The sequence below is a fragment of the Dama dama genome, chromosome 9 (genome assembly GCF_033118175.1).
Source record: "Dama dama isolate Ldn47 chromosome 9, ASM3311817v1, whole genome shotgun sequence".
Taxonomy (NCBI): domain Eukaryota; kingdom Metazoa; phylum Chordata; class Mammalia; order Artiodactyla; family Cervidae; genus Dama; species Dama dama.
The window spans coordinates 67,111,908-67,136,961 of NC_083689.1; the positions used below are offsets into that span (position 1 = coordinate 67,111,908).

Genomic DNA, 25,054 nt, shown 5'->3' on the forward strand with positions numbered 1-25,054 from the left:
GGATGTAAGAGAGTGTAAGGGGATGGAGGGGCACTCTCATTGTCTGAAAGACAGAAATAAAGCACCTTTGATGTCACAAGGTTAGAGTCAGATCAAGAATGTCATTTCTACCCGTAAGGATAGGATTATTCAAGGAGCACGATGAGTGTCGAAAAGTCCCTCCATACACACACACACACACACACACACACACACACACACACACACACACACACTTTCCATCTCCCTCCCCCTGAATGGAGCCACCCTGTCACCTCATTAACCACCATTTACAATGAGGCTGCCACATTTCCAGGGACCGCAGCCAGGAGCCAAGGAGAAATGTCGGTGTGGGAGGCCTTAAATGAAGTGACAATAAAAAAGGAGTTGCTAATACCAGGAGATCCCTCCCTGAGAGAGAGCTGTCAGGAAGAGTGCCCAGGGCGGGGAGATTTATTGATACTAAGTGGATGGTGCCTTAACCAGAAGTGATTATCAAAGAGGTTTGAGCCGAGTGAGGATGGAATTGGACAGCCTGCGCCTTGCAGAGCGGGGGTTTTCCTGCCCTCGCCAGGGCCTGCCCTCCTACCTCCCCAAGAGGGAATTCCTGGCCTTGTTTCTACTCGCTCTGATTGTTGGCCGCATTCTGCTGCAGAAGCTCTTGGCGGCAGGGACCTCGGAATCTGACACTCTGGCGGGGTTCCCTGAACGTGCGATGGCTTTTCTCTCCGCCAGGTCTTTGCTGCTGTTCTTCCTTCCACCTGGGATACCCTTTATGCACAAGCAACTGCAGTCTACCCTTGCCCCACACACACACCCCTTCTTCTGGCTGATCTCCGATTATCTTTCAGGGTCAAAGCTGGCACTTCTTCTCAGAAGCCTTCTCTGAGGTTCCCAAAGTCTGAGGTTGGGTGCCCCTGCATGAACCCTGACCTCATCCCTTCCACAGCACTTACATGAAGTGTAACTGACTAGTTTGATCCGGGTCTTTCCCATTTTCCAGGCAATGGTCCTTGAGGTTGGACCTTGCTGATTTCACCACTGCATGTCTACTGCCTAACATAGAGTCTCACGAGTGGTAGATGTGAAATGTTGAGAAGTGGACGCATGGGCGGATGGACCAATAGGAGAACAAATGTGTGTATATATGCTCTGCATGATCCCCAGGGACCAGAGGGGGCTGAATTGAGCACCACCCAGTTTCATTTTGTTTTAATATCAATAGATCCTAATGCAGTAATGCCTCTTGATCTGGCATCAGGGGAAGGCAATGCACTACAGGAGAGGATTTTCTAGAAACTGAAGCTGTCCTCTATGCCATGACTGTCTCCTTCCAGTATTATAGGAGGGAGGGAAGGGATGTCATGTCACAGTAGTCAAGAGTTCAAGCCTTGTGGTCTGACTGATAGAGTTCAGATCTCAGTTTTGTCTTATGCTGGTCTTGGACTTGCCCTTCCCAATTTGTAACCTAACTCACAGGATGAAAGAAGTCATTGCCAGGGAATGTCTTTGGCATGAGTCTGGTACTTCATAAGTGCTCAAACATCAGCTCTTAATTCTTAGTATCAGAGGCACTATATAAACCATTGCTGTCTTAAATGGAGAATACACACACAGTCCCGCCTACTCGGATTCTCCATCAGCCTAGGAATCTGACCAACCAGTACATCGCAGGTTCCCCAGGCTGCTTTCCAATGCTCCCATTTCTCCTCAGATTCACTGTATCTAATGACACAGGGTCCACCTCTAGCCTGCTTTCTGACTGGCCTTCACTCATCTACTCTCTGAAAGTGAAAAATGTTAGTCGCTCAGTCGTGTCTGATTCTTTGCGACCCCATGGACTGTAGGTCCCACCAGGCTCCTCTCTCCATGGTATTCTCCAGGCAAGAATACTGGAATATTTCTTTCTCCTAGGTAACTAACTCACTGATCACATTAAAAACTGTATCTTAAATACAACTCAAGACTCTGAATGCATCTGGATTTAGTGCCAGGATTCTATTACAATCAAATTTAAGAACTCAGAACATTTATCTGATTTCTAGGTTTGAAAAACTGCACTGGAGTTTGCTAAAATTTTACTAGGAAATAAACAAAGTATGTTCAGTTAATATTTTTCAACTAATTTGACTAGAACATAGACTGTAGGAGCCTGAAGGAACATTTATTATGAAGTCTGAAGCCACCAATTTACAGATGGGAGACTGAGATCCAGGGAGAGCCTGGGGTTGGTCCAAGGTCACATAGTTCTGTGTTGTGATAAAAACCAAAAAGAGAATCCTCTAGGTTTCTGGCATCTAGTTTAGTACTTTTTCTACAAGACCAGGTTATCTTTTTTAATTGAATATTTACTGTGACAGATTTAAGGAAATGCACTACAACTAGTTATATTTCTCAACATTTAACCAATTATGCAGCACCCCACAGGTCCTGGGCCCACAGAGTTTTAGTCTCAGTCTCTCGCTGGCCCTTTCTCTGCTGCTGCTCAGGCTTAGTTGAAATAAGGAGTCAGATTGAAGATCAGATGCTGAACAAGTCTGGGGTCAGGGTCCACTTCAGTATGTCCAGAAGGCTACCTCCAAGCCATGTTCTTTTAGGGAGAAGTGGGAAAATGTACCCTCTTAGCCTTAGAGGATAATATATTCAGTTCAAGGGGGAAAAACAGACTTGCAAAAGGCAAAAATAGGAAGATAACTTGAGAAGGGAAAATATCCTGGCCTCTGTGAGTATAAAGATTCTATCATGCTTACCTGCACCCATTTCTTCCATCCCATCTCATCCTTTCCTCTTCCACTTCTAAAGTTCCAGCAAGAAACAGTGGCCACAAGGGCCCTAGAGGCCCAAGGAAAGGTGCAAACCAAGTAGGTGATGTCAGGGAATGGACTGGAACATGAGATATATATCCCACTGGATAATATTTCATTTCAGCAAGGAAAGAGGAGATCCTAAAAATACTGCAGAGAGCATATTATAATATTTTAATGGGGTTTATGTGCTCCTCATATACACTTCACCCAGTAAGATGGATTGTGCTTTTTGACAAATCTATATTTAACATGAGGAGAATAATATACAATGTATGCTTCCTGGTGGAGAAATCCATATTTATGGAAGTTGTGATTCTGACAATTACAACAGACATTTAAAGACAGTGCCTACTATTGTCAGCTGCAAACAGACGGAGTGGCCTCATTAGGGCGAAAGAGAAAATAGTGTGAGCAGTAAAGGATAAATAGCTAATACGGAGACATCAACCCAGAACAGAGGTGGAGGAAGAGGTCCAGAGTGACGCACCAGCTCCTCCTCATCCCTTACTGCAGGCCATGTGACCCTCTCATCAGCACTCATCTACCTTGTCCTGGGTATTATGCTGGCTTTGGGGCATAAATGAGACCCCTGTTTTTTGGGAATTAACATTGACCTGAGCAGTCACAGATATATACAAGCGAAAAAAAAGAAAAACTATTTTAAACAATAATCATTCAAGTATGAAAGATACAATGGGAGATGTAATAGAGATTTATAGAGGGTTGAGGGGAGGATGGAACAACCATCTAGAAGAGGTGATGAAGGAAGGCCAGTCCAGGCAGGAGAGATGTGAGCTGAGACACAACTGCTGAAAAGCAGTGAGCATTGCAAAGACATAAGGGAAGGGTGCTGCAGGCGGAGGCAGCCCAGCTAGGGCAGAAGGAGTGAGGAGGCCAGAGAAACAAAACAAAGGCCAGTGTGGCTGGGGCAGGAAGCAAGGACAGGGTGTGAGATAGGGGCGCAAAGAAGAGGTTACTCTGGCTCTGAGTCACCATCATTTTTCCTCTGTGCAATGGGAAACCTCAAAACTTTGGAGAGGTTTTGCACACAAGAAAGGGCAAACAATGTGTTTTGTTTTGTTCAATTAAAAGGATCCCTTGGGTTTCTAGGTGGAGGATGGCATAAAGCTGGAATCCATGAGGGCCACCTTCATACACCAGCAGGGCCACAGAGTAGGTTAAGAGCAGGCATATGGGGCTCTGGTTTCAGAGAATGGTCAGTCAATGGACTAGACACCTTGAGAAGCACTGAGTACCCAGTAACTCAGTATGCAAGCAGATATTATGAGTTTGGGATTAACATAAACATACTACTATATACAAAATAGGTTATCAATCAGGACCGACTGTATAGAACAGGGCACTGTACTCAATATTCTGTAATAACCTATATGGGAAAAGTATCTAAAAAAGAATCAGTCACTTTGCTTTACACCTGAAACTAACACACATTGCAAATCAACTACAGTCCAATACAAAATAAGAATTAAATTAAAAAACATATACAAACACACAAAATAAAGGGCGCCTGCCAGGGTTCCTTAGATGATATGCTGGGTTACACTGGAAGTTAAACAGACGGCTTGTATGGCTCCATTACAATCTTTAAGAGATCATCTTGCAGGGGCATGAAGGGAATATCCAGGAAGTAACTGAGAACTGAGACTTGGTAGGCAACTAGGTCCTAGTAGCTAATGGCATTCTTCATTTCAGCCTGATCCAGTGTATCAATTACGTGTTAAAATGTATTCCCCAACAAAGGGCCCTGGGAGTGTTTGAATTTGACAAAAATCTGGACTTTTTAGAACAGGATTCCTCTCAATCTTTTATGTGGCTAGTATGTAGCATGAAACTGCAAAGGGAGGACAGGGTTTGCACCATTTCCAAAATGTGTTTACGCAAAGAAGTCTTTTCTTTTTAAGGAGCACGTTGTGGTACTATGGAGAAGGAAATGGCAACCCACTCCAGTATTCTTGCCTGGAAAATCCCATAGACGGAGGAGCGTGGTAGGCTATAGTCCATGGGGTCACAAAGAGTCGGACACGACTGAGCAACTTCACTTCACTTCACTTCACTTTTTGTGGTACTAATGTTTCATGGAACACATTTGGGCAAGGCTATAGTCCATGGGGTCGCAAAGAGTTGGACACGACTGAGCAACTTCACTTCACTTCACTTCACTTTTTGTGGTACTAAGGTTTCATGGAACACATTTGGGCAATGCTCATGGAGCATAGTTTGAGAGCCCATCTACAAAGGCAGTGTGGGGTCATGAAAGCAGGTGATATGGTCAAGAAAGAATCTAAGAACATCATCTAAGAACATCAGCTTTTTCATCTTAAAATAAAACTGATAATACCAAAGTCACAGAGTTGTGATGAGAAATGAACAGCCTAACATATACAGCAAAGCACCCTAAAATACTGTCACCATGATGAGAATGACTTGTCTACCTCACCATCCATATTAGGACAGTAATTTGGGGACACTGGGGTTGGCATTACAGTTGGTCACTTCATTGGGGCAAAGTCTAGGAACCCTGTATCACATATTAAAATGAAGTTTCATTGCTGAATGACCTGAACTTGGTCCCATAACTTTGGTCTTTTTTACCATTATAGTCTAACCAGCAGTCTAACTGAACATCAACCAGTGTTGGTAACTTAACTTACAAAATGACTCCTGTGGGGATATTCACACAGCTAAGCTATTACTGTGGCTGATACACCAGGGGGCCTGAAAAATCAGCTAGCAGGATGTACAAACACACGATGAACATCAGCAGGGAAATGTACACTGAAAGTTAAGGGTAGACTGGGAAAATCAACACTTGTTTTCTTAAACGGGCATCAGCAGCAAGCTGACAGACTCTCTTCCTGCAGGCACCTTATTATGCTTTGCCTTGAAGTGATGGGCAGTGTCATACAAAAATCGTTAGATTGGGCTCAAGATACCTGCCTAACTCAGATATGGTCTATCTGTGATACCTCGGACATGTTCATTACCTTTCTAAGCCTTGGTTTCTCCCTTTAAAAACTTACCTAGTCATCCTTTTCCTACCTTAATAAGGTTGTTGTACAGATAACATGAAAGAACATACAAAACTGCATTGTATACATTTATAATGAATAACCATGACAACGCTTGGCATGGAAATGGCACCTAATAAAGACTGCTTCAACAGATGGATGGGTGGGTTGGACAGATGAATGAGTGAATGGATGCACAGATGGGTAAAATAGATGGACAGTTAGATAGGTTGGTGGGCTGAAAGGATGGAGGGATAGATTGCCTGAGTGGGTAGAAGGCTAGCTAGATAACAGAAGGATGATGAGTTGGATGGATAGGCTAGTGGATGAGACAGTTTTAGAGTCACTGACAACATGTTTGCAGCATCTTCCTCTATTCATTAATTTCTCTCTTCTCCTTTTCCAGTCTGTTCCCAGTTCTCTAAAGGAGTCTATGCCATCTTTGGGTTTTATGAACGGAGGACTGTCAACATGCTGACCTCCTTCTGCGGGGCCCTCCACGTCTGCTTCATTACACCAAGCTTTCCCGTTGACACATCCAACCAGTTCGTCCTCCAGCTGCGCCCCGAGCTGCAGGATGCCCTCATCAGTATCATCGACCATTACAAGTGGCAAAAATTTGTCTACATTTATGATGCTGACCGGGGTAAGCCAGGGGCTAGGGGAGAGAGACGTTGAAGGGATGGAGAGAAAATTACCAGCAGGAAGAAGAATGGGGCCTCCCTGCTTTCTTGAAGGCAGGGAGGAATGATCCAGAAATGCTTTATGTCTGTGGACTGATTTTTCAGTAGCTAATCTGTAACTCACTGTGTGGAAACACATCCTTGGAGAGAATAACCTTTTAACGCACCATGTCACTCTACAGCTCTCAAAGCTTCCATTGTTCCTGAACCCACTCTCAATGTCCAAGGACCTCAGCTGACTGGCTCAGGGTTCAGGGCTCAGGGCTCATGGAATGGCTTTTAGGAGCATATGGAGTCAGACCTGGATCTGAATTTCCTTCCTCTCCAGCTGTCTGACTTTAGGCAAGCTCTCTCTGCCTCAGTTTGATCACTTCTGTAATGGGAATAAAATTCTCTATTCCTTCCTTTTTTCATCTCTATAATGAAGATAAGGCCAGTCTCTATCTCATAAAATTGTGAGGACTGAATGACACAGTAGCTAGATGGGCTTGTATGGTACCAACAACACAATCAATGCAGAGTCTTTTATACATGTTAACCTCTATCAGCATCATCATAGCATCACCATCAACCCTCCCAGGCCTTAGTAATTCTGCCTCCACCTAAATTTCAAATTTTCCATTCCATTTTTTAAATGTGTCCAGTATTTGTTTTTCTTCTCTACATCTTGAACCAGAGGATTCTAGTTTCTGGGGAGCACTTCCCTTTTCAAATCTACATATGCAAATTATTATTCTTTTTTTTTTTTTTGCAACAGAGAACACCACTTTCTCTATTTCCTGACCTTCTAAATGGAAACTCTCTTCTTTTCTCTAACTCCTGTGATGGTTGTATTATACTATCCTACCATCCCCTGTTATACTCAATGGTCCAAAAAGAACTTAACCATTATTGGTGTGAATAAATAAGTGGATCATACAAGGTCTGCAAAGTGAGGCACAGAAATTCTGCCCTGTCTAAAAGAGGTTTTATAGGGGGTTGCCTTTAGAGATGGAGAAGGCAATGGCACCCCACTCCAGTACTCTTGACTGGAAAATCACACGGACAGAGGAGCCTGGTAGGCTGCAGTCCATGCGGTCGCAAAGAGTCGGACATGACTGAGCGACTTCACTTTCACTTTTCACTTTCATGCACTGGAGAAGGAAATGGCAACCCACTCCACTGTTCTTGCTTGGAGAATCCCAGGGACAGCAGAGCCTGGTGGGCTGCTGTCTATGGGGTCACACAGAGTCAGACACAACTGAAGCAACTTAGCAGCAGCAGCAGCAGCCTTTAGAGAGGCTTAGAAGATTTTTCAATAGAAGAGTGACTGGCGAAATGTTTTTTCAGGAAGAGTTAGGCAGGCGTTATTTAAGGAGAATTAGCTGGCAGGGGAGGCCAGAAGCATTCTATTTCCTTTGATTTTCCCTTCTCTTTCCTTATTTGGATGATTTCCCTTGTCAGACAAGCAGGCATTATAAGGATGACCTGCAGAATGGCTATTTCAGGACAACTTTGCAGCATAAATAGGTCTCCCCTGGTGGGGATGATAAAGCGTCTGCCTGCAATGCAGGAGACCCAGGTTCGATCCCTGGGTTGGGAAGATCCCCTGGAGAAGGAAATGGCAACTCACTTCAGTACTCTTGCCTGGAAAATTCCATGGAGGGAGAAGCTTGGCAGGCTACAGTCCATGGGGTTGCAAAGAGTTGGACACAACTGAGCAACTTCACTTTTGCAGCATAATGAGGCTTGAGGTCTAGAAGTGGCAAAGCCAGAAAAATGTCACTTTTAATAGAGGATCATCTCTGGGGTTAATCAGCAAAAAGCGCCCATACTCTAAAAGGGGCTCCACCTACCTCACAACTCTGAGCTCAGAGTTCTGCCATTTGCTAGCTGTGTGACCTTGGGCCAATGACTAAGTCTCTCTGAACCTCCATTTCCACATTTGTGAAACATGGATAACAATGGTACCTACCTTACAGAATTAAGTGAGTTGAAAACAGGAAAGCTAATGGAGCAATGGCAGACACATAATAAACTTTCAGTAAAAGGAGTACGTCAAGGCTGTATATTGTCACCCTGCTTATTTAACTTATATGCAGAGTACATCATGAGAAACGCTGGGCTGGAAGAAACACAGGCTGGAATCAACATTGCTGGGAGAAATATCAATAACCTCAGATATGCAGATGACACCACCCTTATGGCAGAAAGTGAAGAGGAACTAAAGAGCCTCTTGATGAAAGTGAAAGAGGAGAGTGAAAAAGTTGGCTTAAAAAGCTCAACATTCAGAAAACTAAGATCATGGCATCTGGTCCCATCACCTCATGGGAAATAGATGGGGAGACAGTGGAAACAGTGTCAGACTTTATTTTTTGGGCTCCAAAATCAATGCAGATGGTGACTGCAGCCATGAAATTAAAAGACGCTTACTCCTTGGAAGGAAAGTTATGACCAACCTAGACAGCATATTAAAAAGCAGAGACATTACTTTGCCAACAAAGGTCCGTCTGGTCAAGGCTATGGTTTTTCCAGTGGTCATGTATGGATGTGAGAGTTGGACTGTGAAGAAAGCTGAGCACCAAAAAATTGATGCTTTTGAACTATGGTGTTGGAGAAGACTCTTGAGAGTCCCTTGGACTGCAAGGAGATCCAACCAGTCCATCCTAAAGGAGATCAGTCCTGGCTGTTCATTGGAAGGACTGATGCTGAAGCTGAAACTCCAGTACTTTGGCCACCTCATGTGAAGAGTTGACTCATTGGAAAAGCCCCTGATGCTGGGAGGGATTGGGGGCAGGAGGAGAAGGGGATGACAGAGGATGAGATAGCTGGATGGCATCACCGACTCAATGGGCATGAGTTTGAGTAAACTCCAGGAGTTGGTGATGGACAGGGAGGCCTGGAGTGCTGCGATTCACGGGGTCACAAAGAGTCGGACACGACTGAGCAACTGAACTGAACTGAACTGAACTGAACTGAAATGTGAGGCTTAAGAACACCAACCTTGTACTTAAATAAAATAAATAAAGCAAGCAAAAAAGAAACAACAGAATCAATCTACAGATGATTCTTTATGCCGGGCACCATATTGGTCGCTATCAGAGAGATAAGCAATGTTATATGGAGATAGAAATGATATACGTGCACAAGATAGATTAAGAATGCGTGGGTAAAATAACAATTTGTTGCAGGCAAAATTATGACCTCCCCCTTCTTCCCCCACAAAGATACCCATGCTCTAATTCCTGGAACCCCTGAATATGTTATGTTAAATGCAAAAAGCATAAAGGTTACAGATGGAATTCACATTGTTAATCAATTGACCTTAGACAGATTATCCTGGATTCTTTGGGTGAACTCAGTGTAATCACAAGGGTCCTTAAACATGTAAGTTGGAGGCAGAAGGGTCAGTATCAGAGTATGACATGAGAGACTCAACTAGTCAGTACTGGTTTTGAAGATGGAAGAGGCTATAAACCAAGGAAAGCAGGTATCCTCTAGAAGCAGAAAAAGAAACAACAATTTCCCCTCCTAGAATCTCCAGAAAATAACACAACTCTGACAATAACTTGAACTTAGCCCAGTGAGATTCATTTCAAACATCTGACCTCTGGCAGTTTAAGATGATAAATGTTTTCTTTGAAGCCACTAAATTTACAACCTCATGCAAAGAGTTGACTCATTGGAAAAGACCATAATGCTGGGAGGGACTGGGGGCAGGAGAAGGGGATGACAGAGGATGGGATGACTAGATGGCATCACCAACTCGATGGACATGGGTTTGGGTAGACTCCGGGAGCTGGTGATGGACAGGGAGGCCTGGCATGCTGCAATTCATGGGGTTGCAAAGAGTCAGACATGACTGAGCAACCGAACAGAAATATGCAATAATTTGTCACAGTCGCAGTAGGAAACTAATACACCATCTATGTCCCAGAGATGAAACAAAACAGTATTTAGTCATGGATTCCTCTATCATTTAGCTGTAAATCAGAAGAGAGTAACTTAATTCAGTACATGGTGATCGAATACCTACTGTGTGAGAGGCAAAGTGCTAGGACTTGAGATATACTGTACATTAGTAAATGTGGTTGACAGTTATAAGGTGCTATTTAGATATCAGATCAGCACATTTAATAAGCAGTTACTAAAGGCCGAACAGTAATCAATATTTATAAAACCCCTGCCATGTTTGAGATACTCTCATTCAATCCTCATGATGACACTGTGAGGTGGGCGTTATTAACATCACCATTTTACCACTGAAGACACTAAAGTTTCACAAGGTGAATTAATCCATACAAGATCATTTAACCAAGTATATTGTGGCATTAGAATTGGAGCTTCAGATTACACTTTTAATCACTAACTACTGCCTCCTACGTTCTGCAAACAGAAACACAGAATAAACACAGAGTCTGCCCACCCCAGCTCAAACTGGCATAGAGCAAGCTGGAGCTGAGTTTAGTGGAGGAGTGGGGAAGATGGGGGTAATTCCTGTGGATTCTGACTGCCACCTCTCTGTCCTACTCACCCCACCTCCAGGTCTGTCCGTCCTGCAGAAAGTCCTGGACACAGCTGCTGAGAAGAACTGGCAGGTGACAGCCGTCAACATCTTGACAACCACGGAGGAGGGTTACCGGATGCTCTTCCAGGACCTGGAGAAGAAAAAGGAGCGGCTGGTGGTGGTGGACTGTGAATCGGAACGCCTCAATGCTATCCTGGGCCAGGTAGTGAGTGCAGCGAAGGTGCCCTCAGGGTGGCTGTGGGGGATGGTTCCAGAGGACCAGATGACCTCTGGCCCTCGGAGTTACAAAGAGAGTTCTTGACTAGGTAAAACCACAGGCTGTTTCTCACATCCTGTAACTGATAACAATTTAACTCTGAAACATTATGAAATAGTACAGAGTAGGAGCCATCACCTAGGGCTTCCCATGGTTCTCAGATCAGTTAACCAAAAACTTATCTCAAGTGCTTCCTTTTCTTGTTAAAAAGAAAAATGCATTGCACTTTAGAGTTTGTGAAGTGTTACCACATCCTTAGAGCTTCCTGGATTCCTGGGTTTGGCTCTGCATTCTGTCACCTGCTGATCCTGCATTTGGTTTCTCATCCATGTGGCCCACTGACCCATTTTGAGTTCAGGAAGGCACCGAGCACCCCCCTTTATTCTTTCCTGGAACACATACCAGTGTCTGAAAGATGAATTAACTGACTGTCCATTCTAAGAAATTACACCTTAACCTTAGCAGTCTTTAGCCAGATGTCTCTAAGTCATGGTTCCTCCTATTCTCAGAGGGAAAGCATGTGGCACTGGATAGATCACTTGTTTTTTTAAATTACATCTGTGTATTCAGATGAGCTAGCAAGGAAGGAGATGCTGCAATTGTTTTTGAACAGTACTCTACAATTAAAGATGGCAGTTTTAGGTACTTGACAACAAGACAGCGCTTGTTAATAGTCCTCAAGATCCCCGGGGCTCCCGCAGGGAATCTCAGAGCCAGCTCAGCGCTTGTTCAGAGGCCTCGGCAATTGAACAGGAGAGATTTTGAAAGCCGGGGGTTCTTTGAGGCGTTCACTCTGTGTTCTACTTTACAAAGTGTGAATCTGTGCCTCCCTCTCAGAGAGAAAAAGCAGCAAAAATTGTTCCCATTGTGATGGGAGTTTTTTGAGCCAGAGTCAGAGGACTGGAATTCTAGTTACGTAAAGCAGAATAGAGTATTAATAACAGTTAAACGCAGAGACCCTGTAGTCAGATTCACATCCCCAGCTCTAATGTTCATGAGTTCTGTGACCCCAGGCCAGGTTTTTAATTTCTACAACTCAGGTTCCTGACCTGTAATTTGGGCATAATATCAATAAAAATGGCTACCTTTAGAGAGCTCTTGTGAGGGTCAGAAGAATCTATGTATACATGCACAGCACTTAAAATAGAGCCTGCCCCACTGAAAGTGTTAAATGTAAAGATTTACCTGTTTTTGCTATTCATAATGCCAACTGATACTGGTTTTGCTTTGTGTTTCTTTTTTTTTTTTTAGTTAAACTTTTTAAATTTTGAGACACAAGCTCATATGCATGTGCAAGATATAATGCAGACAGATCCCATGCACCACATGTCCAGTTATTCCAATGATAACATCTTATAAAACTGTAGCAACTATAGTGCAATACCACAAGCAGGAAATTGACATTGATACATTTTAGGTACAGAACATTTCCATCATCACAAAGATCCTCTGTGGTCATCCCGCTTCCCTTTCTCCCTCTCCTTTTCCCTTTCCCTAGGCACTCACTAATCTGTTCTCCATTTCTGTGATTTTCTTATTTTAAGAGTGTGATATAAATGGAATTACACAGTATGTAACATTTTGGGTTTGGCTTTTTTCACTTGGCATAATTCCCTAGAGATTCATTCAAGTTGTTGTGGGTACGATCCTGGCTTCTTGAGTCATTTATTTTTTGGCGTAAGTGTACTCATCTGTAAAATAGGAATGAAGATCCCTGTTCTACGAAGTTGATAACAAGATTAGATGAAAGGTAGGGAAAGTGTTGGATGATAAGCAGGTATTCTTAACAGACTGAAGACTCCAACAGTAAAGATAAAGCTGTTGGTACTATTTTCTGAGTACTTACTTTGTACCAAACACCATACCAAGCCCTTTCCATGTATACTTCCACTTCATCCTCACATCCTCTCTATAAAACTGCTTCCATTAGCGCCCTTATTTTATAAATGGAGAAACAAGGGATTACACTTGCCTGGGATTTCACAAGTAGCATGGAATGAAAGTAGGAAATAAAATCCATCTTGGTTTAGCTACCATGCCAGACCTCTTAAAAACTCAATTGTCAGCATCTGCTGACTATAGCCATCCCCTCTGTCAAAGGAAAAACGTGTGTTTTGGAAGAAAGTAACCTGTTTTTCTGAATATTTTAGATTGTAGTATATTATCTTTTTAATTGTTGGACTCTTCTATTCTGAAAAGTAAAACCAAAATGCTGAAAGGATCTTATAAGTTATTTGGTTTATCACTTCCATTTAGACTTTACAGATGAGATGACTAATGGTCATATTTGTTGAATCATTTGTCTTGGGTTCAGACTAGTTAGTGAAAAAGACAATGTCACTTAGTTAGTGACAAAGGATTTCCATCTTCTGATTTGCAGTCTGACATCTTGGCATCATCCAAGACTATCTCACACTCAAGAACTTGGATCTTTTCAGTCTAACACAAACGTTCTGCCTAATCTAAGGAGGAAGACAATGATTCCAAACTCCACATAGTGAATTAATGGCCTGTCTCAGTCTCTAGTGCTCCACCTGGAATATCAGCTGTATTAGGATTCTTGTTCTGTTTTCTTCCCTGCTGTATCCACAGTGCCTTGAACAGTGCTTGGCATCTAGCAGGTATTCAATAAATATTTTTTGAATGAATGAGAAGAATAAGGAATCAATGAATGCTCTAAGATCCTAAATGTGAGATGGGTCTAGATATCTACAGGTAGCCTTTGACTGAAAAAGAGCCTTTAAGCTGGAGGTAAGAGCAGGTAGGGAGGCCCAGAGGACTTGTAGGAGCCACGGTTCACAGAGGGCTTAAAAGGCCAAGTGGAGGATGTCAATTGTTTACTGGAAGACAATGATCTTTGGAAACCATTCTAAAGAGTCTGGGGTTTATTTTATAAACAGTGGAGAGACAGTGAAGGTCTGTAAGCAAGGAATAGGGTTATCAAAATATAGCACGCGCGCGCACACGTGTGTGTGTGTGTGTGTGTGTGTGTGTGTGTGTGTTCAGTTGGTCAGTCATGTCCAACTCTCTGGGGCCCCAGGTACTGTAGCCCACCAGGATCTTCTACCCATGGAATTTTCCAGGCAAGAACACTGGAGCAGGGTACCAGTTCCTACTCTAAGGAATCGTTCCAACCCAGGGATCAAACTGCATCTCTTGCATCTCTTGCACTGGCAGGAAATTCATTAGATTATAATACTTTATCAGTATATGGCACTTAATTATGTAATACAGTTATTAAATTCAGAAGGAGTTGGAGATGGATGAGGGAGACCAGGACCAGACCATTCGTTTACTCTTATTGTCTTCAAAGTGCTTTTTACCTGCTGAAATCTTGTTCATTTATTTGTTTATCTATTTACCATCTGGCTCCCTGCCAAATTGTCAGCTCAGCTCAATGAGGGCCTGGGGACCCTGCCTCACTTGTTCATAGCTTGTCCCTAGTACACAGCGTGGGGTTTGACATATGGTCCACGTTCAATACATATTTGTTGAGTGAATTAATTAATCATAGAGGCTTCACAGAGCAGTTGGAATTAGAGCTTAGCCATAAAGGTTACGAATAATCAAAGAGAATGGGAAAGGGCACGCCAGACACAAAGACTGTGAATTAAAGCAATCCAGTGAAAATGAGCTTTGAAGAGATGGGGTCGGTGAAGCAGTGGACTGCAAGTGTACATTACGTTTGTATCAACTTTCTCAGTGCCTAACCTTTTATCTCTTTATCTGTTTAGTATTGCTCTTCTCCCGGTAAACTGTGACCTCCAGCAGAGCAAGCACCATGCTTTTTCATTTTCTACCATATTCTCAGCACAGTGCTTGGTAGATAGTAAGCACTTAATATTTGTAAAAGGGAAAGGAGGTCATCAGGTAGGTAGGTGAGAAGATGGGTGGAAAGGTTGGTGTTTAGGTCCAACTATATGAAATTACTAATCTTTATTGGTCAAAAATCATTCATTATTGTTTCTTATGTTTCAACCTGTAATTTCATCCTGCAGAGACTATTCTTATCTATTGCCCTGAGGCAGTGGGTTTCAATCTGTCTTTTGTTTGCTGTTTTGTGTTAATTTGAAGCTGAATAGGTTTCTGATAATGGTATCTCATTGTTGAAAGCGCAGCAAGCCATTTGACAAGAAAATGAAAAAGCAATGAAGAATTATTAATAAAACTATCATCCCAATAGTATTTGAGCTCCATGGTCTGGAATTTCACATGCTAGCCACTATTTTAGAGCATTCATTGTATGCACTTGCATTTAATTATTCTCACCATAAAAAAAAAATGTGAGCTGCTATGCACATACATCCAATTAAGTAGATATCTGAATGTGGCTGTTAATAACCTCGAAAATTTATTCAGTTGGAGAAGAAGCCCAAATGCTTCTCCTCTGTTTTATGTCTCCTTGTTACAGTGCAGGGGGAGGGGCACTGAGCAGGCTGTACTAACCTCATTTTGATGATTAAAAAGAAGCAGATCAAGTTACCTTGCTGGCTGAGCTAGGGCTAAACCAAGGTCCACAGTCTTAGCTGTTCCCAGCTGGGTAGTGTATCTGGATGCCCAAGCAAATCTCTGGGTAGTTCTTTCTACAGATATTTTCCTGCCTAGAATGATTAGAGACAGCCTGTGCATGCAAGATGGAGGGGTGTTTGGAGACCCTGGCTCTTATTTCAGATATCCTATGGAAAGCCTCACAACAGCCAGGTCCCTGTCCTAACACTAGAGATTTCCAGGTGGCGCAGTGGTAAAGAATCCGCCTGCCAAGGCAGGAGACACAGGTTCAACCCTTGGGTCAGAAAGATCCCCTGGAGAAGAAAATGGCAACCTGCTCCAGTACTCTTGCCTAGGAAATCCATGGACAGAGGAGCGTGGTGGGCTATAGTCCATAGGGTCTCAAAGCGTTGGACATGACTGAGCATGCGTGCCACACAATGCAATGTCCTGACACCGCTACCATACTGCTGTGGGATCTGATAGATCACGCCCCAACTCTGGGCCCAGACTTCCCATCTGTACAGTGAGGGGTGGATCAGATGATCCTGACATTCCCTCCCAGCTTCCGGCTTGCACTCAAAATTGCAGAAATGTCTGAATACCCAACTGGTTCAGGGAAGAAGGCACAAAGGAAGGAACTGTATCTGAATGTGACCCATGCAAGGATGTGAAGTTCAAGAACCGGGGTGCAATCATCCAACCACCCATTTGACCACGCATCCACTTCTCTGTCCACTCAAGCAGCAGATATCATTATAACAGTGAGAGGGAATCCAATACAACAGATGATTCTCACTGTGTACAGAAAGAATCTCCATGAATGGAGAAGGCTTTATGGAAGAAGGAAAGAAGTGAACATTTTAGCCAGGACCTTGGGTTGTAATAACACTACTCCATCCCTGGAATCAGGCAAAAATGATTTCAAATCTTGTATCTGCACTTAATATCTGGGTAACCTCAGGGAGTTTATTTAACTTCTCTAAGCCTCCATTCCTATCTGTAAAAACAAGGGTATCAGCAATGCCACCATCACTGGGTGGCTGTGATACTGTAGCTTGAGTACTTAGGATAGGACAGGGCAGTCAGCATTCAATGTTCATTGCTATTATTATTGCAGGTGTAGCTTTAATGGGCAGTACGATTAATGCATGTATCCTCCCTGGTTGTGTTTTATAGATTGTAAAGCTGGAAAAGAATGGCATTGGCTACCACTATATCCTTGCAAATCTGGTGAGTAGAGGACACTGCAAGCCCTCACCTGGTGAGTCTTTCCATGTTTGGGGCCTGGCTTGCTACTGTGGTCCCTGGCTGGTAGGAACTGCATGTATGGGACAGGCAATTTCAAGCTTCAGCTGTGCCCCTGCAAAACCCACAGCACACTTAACGTGACTCTCTAAGCTTCCTTGTAAGAGATCACACTGGTGGACAGGCCTTTATTAGTCATCATAATTCCAGCTTTAATCGACTCTGCCACTTGGCAGTAACAACAAAATCACCACATCTTTGAATGGATACAAGATGCTTTAACCTCACTGGTTTTGATTCTCTGTTTTGACACCAATGATAGTTTGACTGTTTATAAATACAAATGTTTAAATCATAAGAATACTAGCACTGACAAGTATTTAACCAGAAACAGTTTTATACCATGAACAATATTATGACAATTTAGTTTTTATTCTCTTTTTTTTGTGGCATAGATAAGCTGTCTTTTAAAGAAAATTTTTACTTTCATTTTTATGTACTACAGTTATTTTTATTGGGTGCAATTATTTTTCAGGGTATGAAGACTTGACTCATAAGATAATTTTTGGTACATTAAATTATTCCTAGTGACATGTATGTATCATTATGAATTTTCTTTGTGGCCATCCATTTTGGCAAGTCTATTTTGGCAAGTCCTGGGTCATGTTTTCTCATCTACCTTTTTAAATTATGAAGTTTGAGACTTCCAGTGTTTTGTTTTGTTTTTTCCCCAAAGCCAAATTTATTTTTACTTTGCCTTATTTTTAAAGAGTGTTATTAAGATGCAATTCACATGATGTAAAGCTCATCCATTTAAAGTACACAAGTCAATTCTTTTATGTATATTCACAGAATTATGAAACACCACCACAATCTCATTTTTAAATATCTCCATCATCCCCCAAAAGAAACCCCATACATTAGCAGTTACTCCCTATTTTCCCCCAAATTCCTCCAGCCTTTGGCAACCAGTAAACTACTTTCTATCTCTATGGACTTGCTTATTCTGGATATTAGAATCACAGAATATCTGACTGGCTTCTTTCACTTAGCATAATGTTTTCAACATCCATCCATGTTGGTACCACATATCAGTTCTTCATTCCTTTTTACTGCCAAGTAACATTCCATTATACAGGTGTATCCCATTTTGTTTATCCACACACCAGCTGATAAACACTTGAGTTGTTTTCGCTTTTTGACTATCATGAATTCTACTTCTACAAACATTTGTATACAAATTCTTCTCTTGAGCACAAACCTAGGAGTGAAATCACTGGGATACATGGTAACTCTATGGTTAATATTTTGAGGAATGCCAAAACTATTTTGTAAAGTGGTTGCATCTCCCAGCAAATTTTTAATAAATAACAAATTTTGCCATGTGACAGTTTAAACAGTTGTCAGATTTCCTTAATGATAGCTTTTTCTACAAAGTTTGCTTATTATCCTAGCCTTCTTTATGATTTTCTGTGTTTCCTTTAAGATGTGATTTTTTAGCTTTTTGCCCATAACAAATTATATCACTCAGTTTTAGCCATGTTATTTGTGGTAATTATTCCTGTAATATTAACTGAATAAGAGATTGATATTTTCCTACTTATCTTTAGAATAAGGATCACTAACAGGACAAAGGCACAGGGTCTGGGCATGGTAAAGGTCAAAGTGGTAGGAGTAAAAAGTGGGACCAAAATATCTTGCCTAATTCTTAAGCTCTGTCTCTCTTTCTGACTGATCTCCAGCCTCAGAAATATTCCTACCTGAACCATCTTTCCTCTTGGAAACTTCCTAGCCTTAGCAGTCTTGGTATTTCATGGTCAAGACGAGAAATAAGGACTTATTAAGATAAGTTAATTAAGGTCTAGCTATTAATAGATAAATATGTTACTTTTCTCAGACATACTTGCCTTTTAAATGGATAATAACCATCCAGACACTTTTGGGGGAACCAAGAGTTGCATCCTCAAAAACCATTTGCAAGGATGAAATTGTTGACTTTGTAATGAAAAAAAACTCTTGACATCCCTTGAATCTCACTTAGATCCTTCATCCTAGAAGAGACTTTGGAAGTCAGCTCTATCTAAGTTTCATTTGCTTAGAGGGAAACATTTGCTTATGGTTAAACCAGCAAGGGGGTATGACTTGGCCAGGCTCACACAAGTCAGTGATAGAGCTAGGCCTGGCACCAGGGTTAGCAGGCCTATGCCTTTTCTACTATATCAGGACATCTCTCAGCACAGATCATGTGGGCACCCTGCTGCTTGAGAATACACAGAATAAGGGTGGGGGCATGCATAATCATCTCTCCAGGATAAGATAGAAATTACACATCAGTGACCTCAAAGCCACCCAAAGACCTCAGGTAATTACATTGCCAGCCTCCATCTGTTGCCAAGTGACCCCTTAGTCACAGCATCACCAAGTCAGCCCTTAGGGTGTCTGCAGCCTTCTGATCTGCATTCTTTTTTTCTCCCCTGACCTAATGAGCTCTCAAATTCTTACAACTGCCAGCTAATAGGATGCAAATTGAATATACCATCCAAATACAAAAGACTTGCATGTTCCAATAGATTAGTTGATAATTGGGCTTCAAATTACTAATTAATTCAGTTTGAAACAGTGGAGTATGTGGTGTGTGTGTTCTTCTTCCCCCTTCAGAGGAATCACACAATTTATAAGATGGTAATTTTTAGAAATTCTGCCACATAATTAGCCCACTGCTGCATGGAACTGACCCCCTCCTTCAGCATGCTTGTGATTAGGGTGTAATTATAGAGTTAGAAACTAAGGGAGCTTTTGAAAGGTTTAACAAAGGAGGGAGCTACTTTTTATTTCAAGGTTCTTTCTGTCCCTGTCAGACTGTGTGAGCTTCAAAGAAGCCAACAGTGTTCCTGTAACAGGTCACTTTGGAGGGATGCTTTTCTGGGTTTGGAGGGCTACTGGAAGAGAAGACGGAAGGAGAACCCTGGGTCAGGGAGGAGAGCTTTATAACAGGAGTCATTAAAAAAACAAAGAAAGAAAAACCCTGCTTTTTGTCCAGACACCATCCTCGGCCAGCTTCTTTGTGATCTTAGGCAATTTGCCAGCACTCAGTTTCCTCACTGAGAATAATAGTTCCTATTCTATGCTCATAGAATCACTGCGGAAGGCCAGTATGTTGCTGAATGCCACCATGCCTAGAAAAAGTTAAATTGCTCTACATAGTGGGGAATCCTTGCTTCATATATTAAATGTGCCCATCTAAACATACTCACATGTGTCTGTACGTATATGTGCATGTATATGCCCATGCACATAAATGCTGGTGTATGCATTCTTATTTTATATATGATGGATAGATGTATATTTCTATTTCCATAGTATTGGGATGTCCATAAAGTGAACTTGAGTGCATACTCAGTTGCTCAGTTGTATCCAACTCTTCGCAATCCTATGGACTGTAGCTCGCCAGGCTCCTTTGTCCATGGGATTTCCCAGGCAATACTGGAGTGGGTTGCCATAGAAATTGGTGAACTATACCATTACTACTTAAAGAAGCTCCTGGGTCCTGGAATCTCCTGGAGAATCAAACTCTCCTGTCTGGCTGTCAGGCCTCCTCCAAACCCAGCCCTGACTCAGCTCTCACTCACTACTCGGAGACTGTGATCAAAGCAGACAGTTATCAGCCGGAGCTCTCCAGTTATAGCTCTTATCTCTACAATGCATCAGCAGCAAATCTTAGAACAAACTAGTGTTTCTCAAAAGAAAGATATGTGGACCCCTAGAATGCATCTGCACAGACAGTTTGGGAAACACTGAGCTAATGATTAAATTTTTCAGTCCACTGGGACTGCAAACAAGAGTACTCACAGCGTGAGACAAATGATTAGATAATTAATATTGATGATTGAGTTTCACTGAAATAAATAAGCACAACATTTAAAAATTCTTGCAGAGAACTAGCAGACCTCTGAGAATTTATAAAGGGTCCACCAGATCCCAGTTTGAGAAGCACTGAAAGACTGAAGGTATTGGTTGTCTTTCAATATGGAGCAGTTCATGCTGCCTAGGGCATTCATGGGCTTCGCAGGTGGCTCAGATGGTAAAGTGTCTGCCAGCAATGCGGGAGACCCGGGTGTGATCCCTGGGTCGGGACGATCCCTTGGAGAAGGAAATGGCAACCCACTCCAGTACTCTTGCCTGGAAAATTCCACGGATGGAGAAGCCTGGTAGGCTACAGTCCATAAGGTCGCAAAGAGTCAGACACTTCACATTCACCTTTCAGGGCATTCATAACAATAATAATAACAGCAATTCCTCTCATTTTTCCACCATGCTATAGCTAATGTGACATTTTGGCATGCATCACATCCCACAGTATCCTTATGAAATAAGCAAGGTAGACTCTATCATGGAGAAGGCAATGGCAACCCACTCCAGTACGCTTGCCTGGAAAATCCCATGGACGGAGGAGCCTGGTAGGCTGCGGTCCATGGGGTCGCTAAGAGTCAGGCATGACTGAGCGACTTCACTTTCCCTTTCCACTTTCATGCACTGGAGAAGGAAATGGCAACCCACTCCAGTATTGTTGCCTGGAGAATCCCAGGGACAGAGGAGCCTGGTGGGCTGCCATCTACGGGGTCACACAGAGTCAGACACAACTGAAGCGACTTAGCAGCAGCAGACTCTATCACCCCCATTTTACAGAAGAGAGAACTGAGGTTCCAAGATGTTACATGACTGAGCTGCAGAGGAAGAAGGCAAGCACTACTGGTCAATGGAGTTTGGCTCTGAAGAATCTGACAGAAACCAAGTGATGTGATCCTGAGAATAGGATGACCAGGCTAAACTTAGGCCAAACCACTGGAACCACTGAACTAGACTGCCTTAAACCCCTAATAAATAACTACAACAACAATAACAAGCGTGATAACTCAGCTATTCACTGAGTGATTGCTATAGTCCAAACATTATAACTGGTTAACCATTAAATCTTCATAATAGTCCTCGAGGTTGATAAAAACCCCATTTATCAAATGAAGACACCAAGGTTCAGAAAGTGAGCTTTCTGGTCACTAAATTGATAAAATCATGGAGCTGGGCTTCCCCTCCAGGACTACAGAACTCCCAAATCCATGTTCTTACACTGTGCCATATGACTGCTGAGCAAGAGGAGGGGGTCAGGTGCAGCGGGAGGATGGGCTCTTGACTAGAGGGTTTGAGTTTAAATCTTGCTACAATTGCAGCAATAGACCTGGAATTCAGACTCAAGCTCTCAAATCCCCATTTCATTTTCCACTGGATACTGATGGAATTTTATTATAATTATACAGTTGGTCCTTCACATCCATGGATTCTATATCCATGGATTCAACCCACCACAGGTCAAAAATATTTGAAAAAAAAAATCCAGAAAGTTCTGAAATGCAAAACTTGAATGTGATATATATTGGCAACGATCTACCTAGCCTTTATATGGTATTTCCAGCTAGTGACATAGCATTTACATTTTATCAGGTATTATAAGTAACCTAGAGATGGCTTAAAGTATTCAGGAGAATGCACATATATGCACAGTTTATATGCAAATATTATGACATTTTATATAAGAGATTTGAGAATCTGAAGATTTTGGTGTCTTTAGAGGTTCCTCAACCAATTTCCCATGGATATGGACTGCAATTTCTAGTGCACAAAAGCTGAGGGAAACACAAACTGAGGACAGGTCATCTCACATCTTATTGGGGTATCTGGGGACCAGGGTGGTCAGCCATTTCCCCCACGTGGTTGCAGATGACCTCCTGTGAAATGTTAGTTAGAAGTAGTTCTGGTCCATGTGGCAGCTCATCCAAGACGCAGCTCATCCAAGACTCAGCTCCACGCTGCTGCCCCTCTGCTGTATGAGTCCTGAGAAGAAGGTACTTTCATCTCCTTGCTCCCCTGTGCAGAGAAATCTGTCTATGCCTTCTATAAGGCTAAGCGTGTCTGCTTTCTTCTGCCCACGTCATCTCAATACATGTTCATGTTTGGTTTCTGCATTGTTTCTTTAGTTAGGAAGGTGGTGCAGTTGTTGGGGAGAATGGCTCTGGGTCAGACAGACCTGGGTTTGAATTCTGGTTTTATATTTATTAACTGTGCAGTATTAGTAAAATAACCTACCCTCTCTGAGCTTCCACTGCCTCATCTGCAAAAAAAAAGGAATGTAGTATCATCTACCTCCACATGGGCTATCATGTGAATTAAGTGAAATAATAACTTTGTAAGTCCTCATAATTATAGTCGGCCCCCCAAAAACACTCAATAAATGTTAACAATTACCACCATCATCATCATTGTAATCACCATCATCATTATCATTTGGGGGGGAAAGAAAACACAATATCTGGGAACAAGATACCATCCTTGAGGTCCCTCAACCCCCTTCTAGACTAAATCTCATCCACCACTATAATAATAGTGGTAATTATAATAATAACTATCAATAATATAATACTATAATTATATATAATATAATTATATAATATAAATATATATTATATAATTATATTGTTATAATAATATAATAATTATGGTAAAATAATAATAGAAATACAATAATATAATACCTTCCTCCCTGTTGTCTATAAGCTCCTGGAGGAAGGAATTTGCCTTTCTCACTGATGAATTTCCAGTTCACCAGCCAAAATGAGCTTCATGTAATGGTGTTCTTTAAAAAGTCACCGAATGAATGAATGAGTGAGTGAAATGACTTCTCAGGAAATAAACAATGCTGGTATCCATTTATCACATGAACTTACAGGCAAATTCCTTGTGTCTTGCTAAAAGAGGCAGAGATCAATGGTAGACTATAAGTACAGCTATGAATATGCAAATGAGTAGGTAGATATGAGACTCAGAGGGCAGCTAAACCACTTCCCATAAAAGGCCAGACTCTCCTCTACAACGTCCCTAACAGAAGCACATCCACCTGGTTCCTGTTCGAATAACACCCACTGAGAGGGAACCACCTACCCTGCTTGCTCCTGGCATTTGCTCCTCTAGCCTGGATGCCCCTCATCGTCGCATCCCCCCAGGGCCTTCTCACAGGGCACGGTTCTAACAGCCCACCAAACGAACATCAGACATGAACCGAGCATACCTCCCACCACACCAGGCTCACACCAGCAGCGCTAAGAAGCATTAAGAAGCATGTGGCTTCATTTTTATCCCGGAAACAACTTGGCTTTGTCTTCCAGCTAGAACATATCAATAAAGTTTTAAAAGAATGCCAGAGAAAAATCACAAAATAAATACAAATTTTAAAAAAGAGGGACAAGTAAGGAAGTGAGGGCCGAACCTTCCAAGCTGTACACTACCCTAACCTACTGCCAAAACTGGCACTTAAGGGGTCTGTCCCTCCTGATGCTAAGCTGATGTGTACATGCGATTCCTCTGATTCACCACCCTTGGTCACTCTGACTTGGAATCTCCAAGCCTGTGTGTTTTCTGATTAGAGAGTTCTTCCTTGCACTCTTCACCCAACCAAAGCCTCCTATTCTTTCAGCTTCTGTGTTTCCATTGGGAAGCCTTCCCTGAGTTCCAGGGCCAGGTTTTGTCCTACTTATTTTGCTCTATAATTAAATGGGCAATACTGGTCTTTCTCACTAAACTTTAACTAACAAAAACAAGGACCAAGTGTATCTTATTCTCTGCTGTATCCCTTTGTCCCATATGTGCTTGGCGATATTAGATACAGATGAATGAATGAATGAATGAACTAGAATATTCCTTTACCCATCCTGCTAGGTTTCAATTTTAATGCTATGTTTGAATTTTCATTCCTTTTTCACCAAGCATTCAGAGGGTGCCTACTCTTGGGGAGCCCCTGAGGATGTTTAAGCTGGTGTTTTATTTAAAAAGTAGGTTGATCCTTCGTGGACAGAAAGGTTTTGATCATATGAAAGGGAGACATTGTTGGTTTCAAGTCTGCCAGGAACTCCAGGCATAAGCCCCTTCATGGGCCTAGACAGCATATTAAAAAGCACAGACATCACTTTGTCAACAAAGTTCCATACAGTCAAGCTATGGTTTATCCAGTA

General features: G+C 42.2%; 1 protein-coding gene across 3 annotated transcripts in view; it reads left to right on the plus strand.

Annotated features, from left to right (window-relative positions):
* The window catches only part of GRIA1 (glutamate ionotropic receptor AMPA type subunit 1), a 342,504-nt gene that overhangs the window by 187,867 nt on the left and 129,583 nt on the right, over positions 1-25,054 (plus strand). For 2 of the 3 annotated variants that reach the window (XM_061151788.1, XM_061151787.1), the window contains exons 3-5: positions 6,222-6,461; positions 11,023-11,207; positions 16,929-16,982. In XM_061151788.1, the coding sequence (XP_061007771.1) occupies positions 6,222-6,461; positions 11,023-11,207; positions 16,929-16,982 (479 nt within the window). The remainder of the gene's footprint in view (positions 1-6,221; positions 6,462-11,022; positions 11,208-16,928; positions 16,983-25,054) is intronic. The other variant, XM_061151789.1, reaches the window with a different exon arrangement.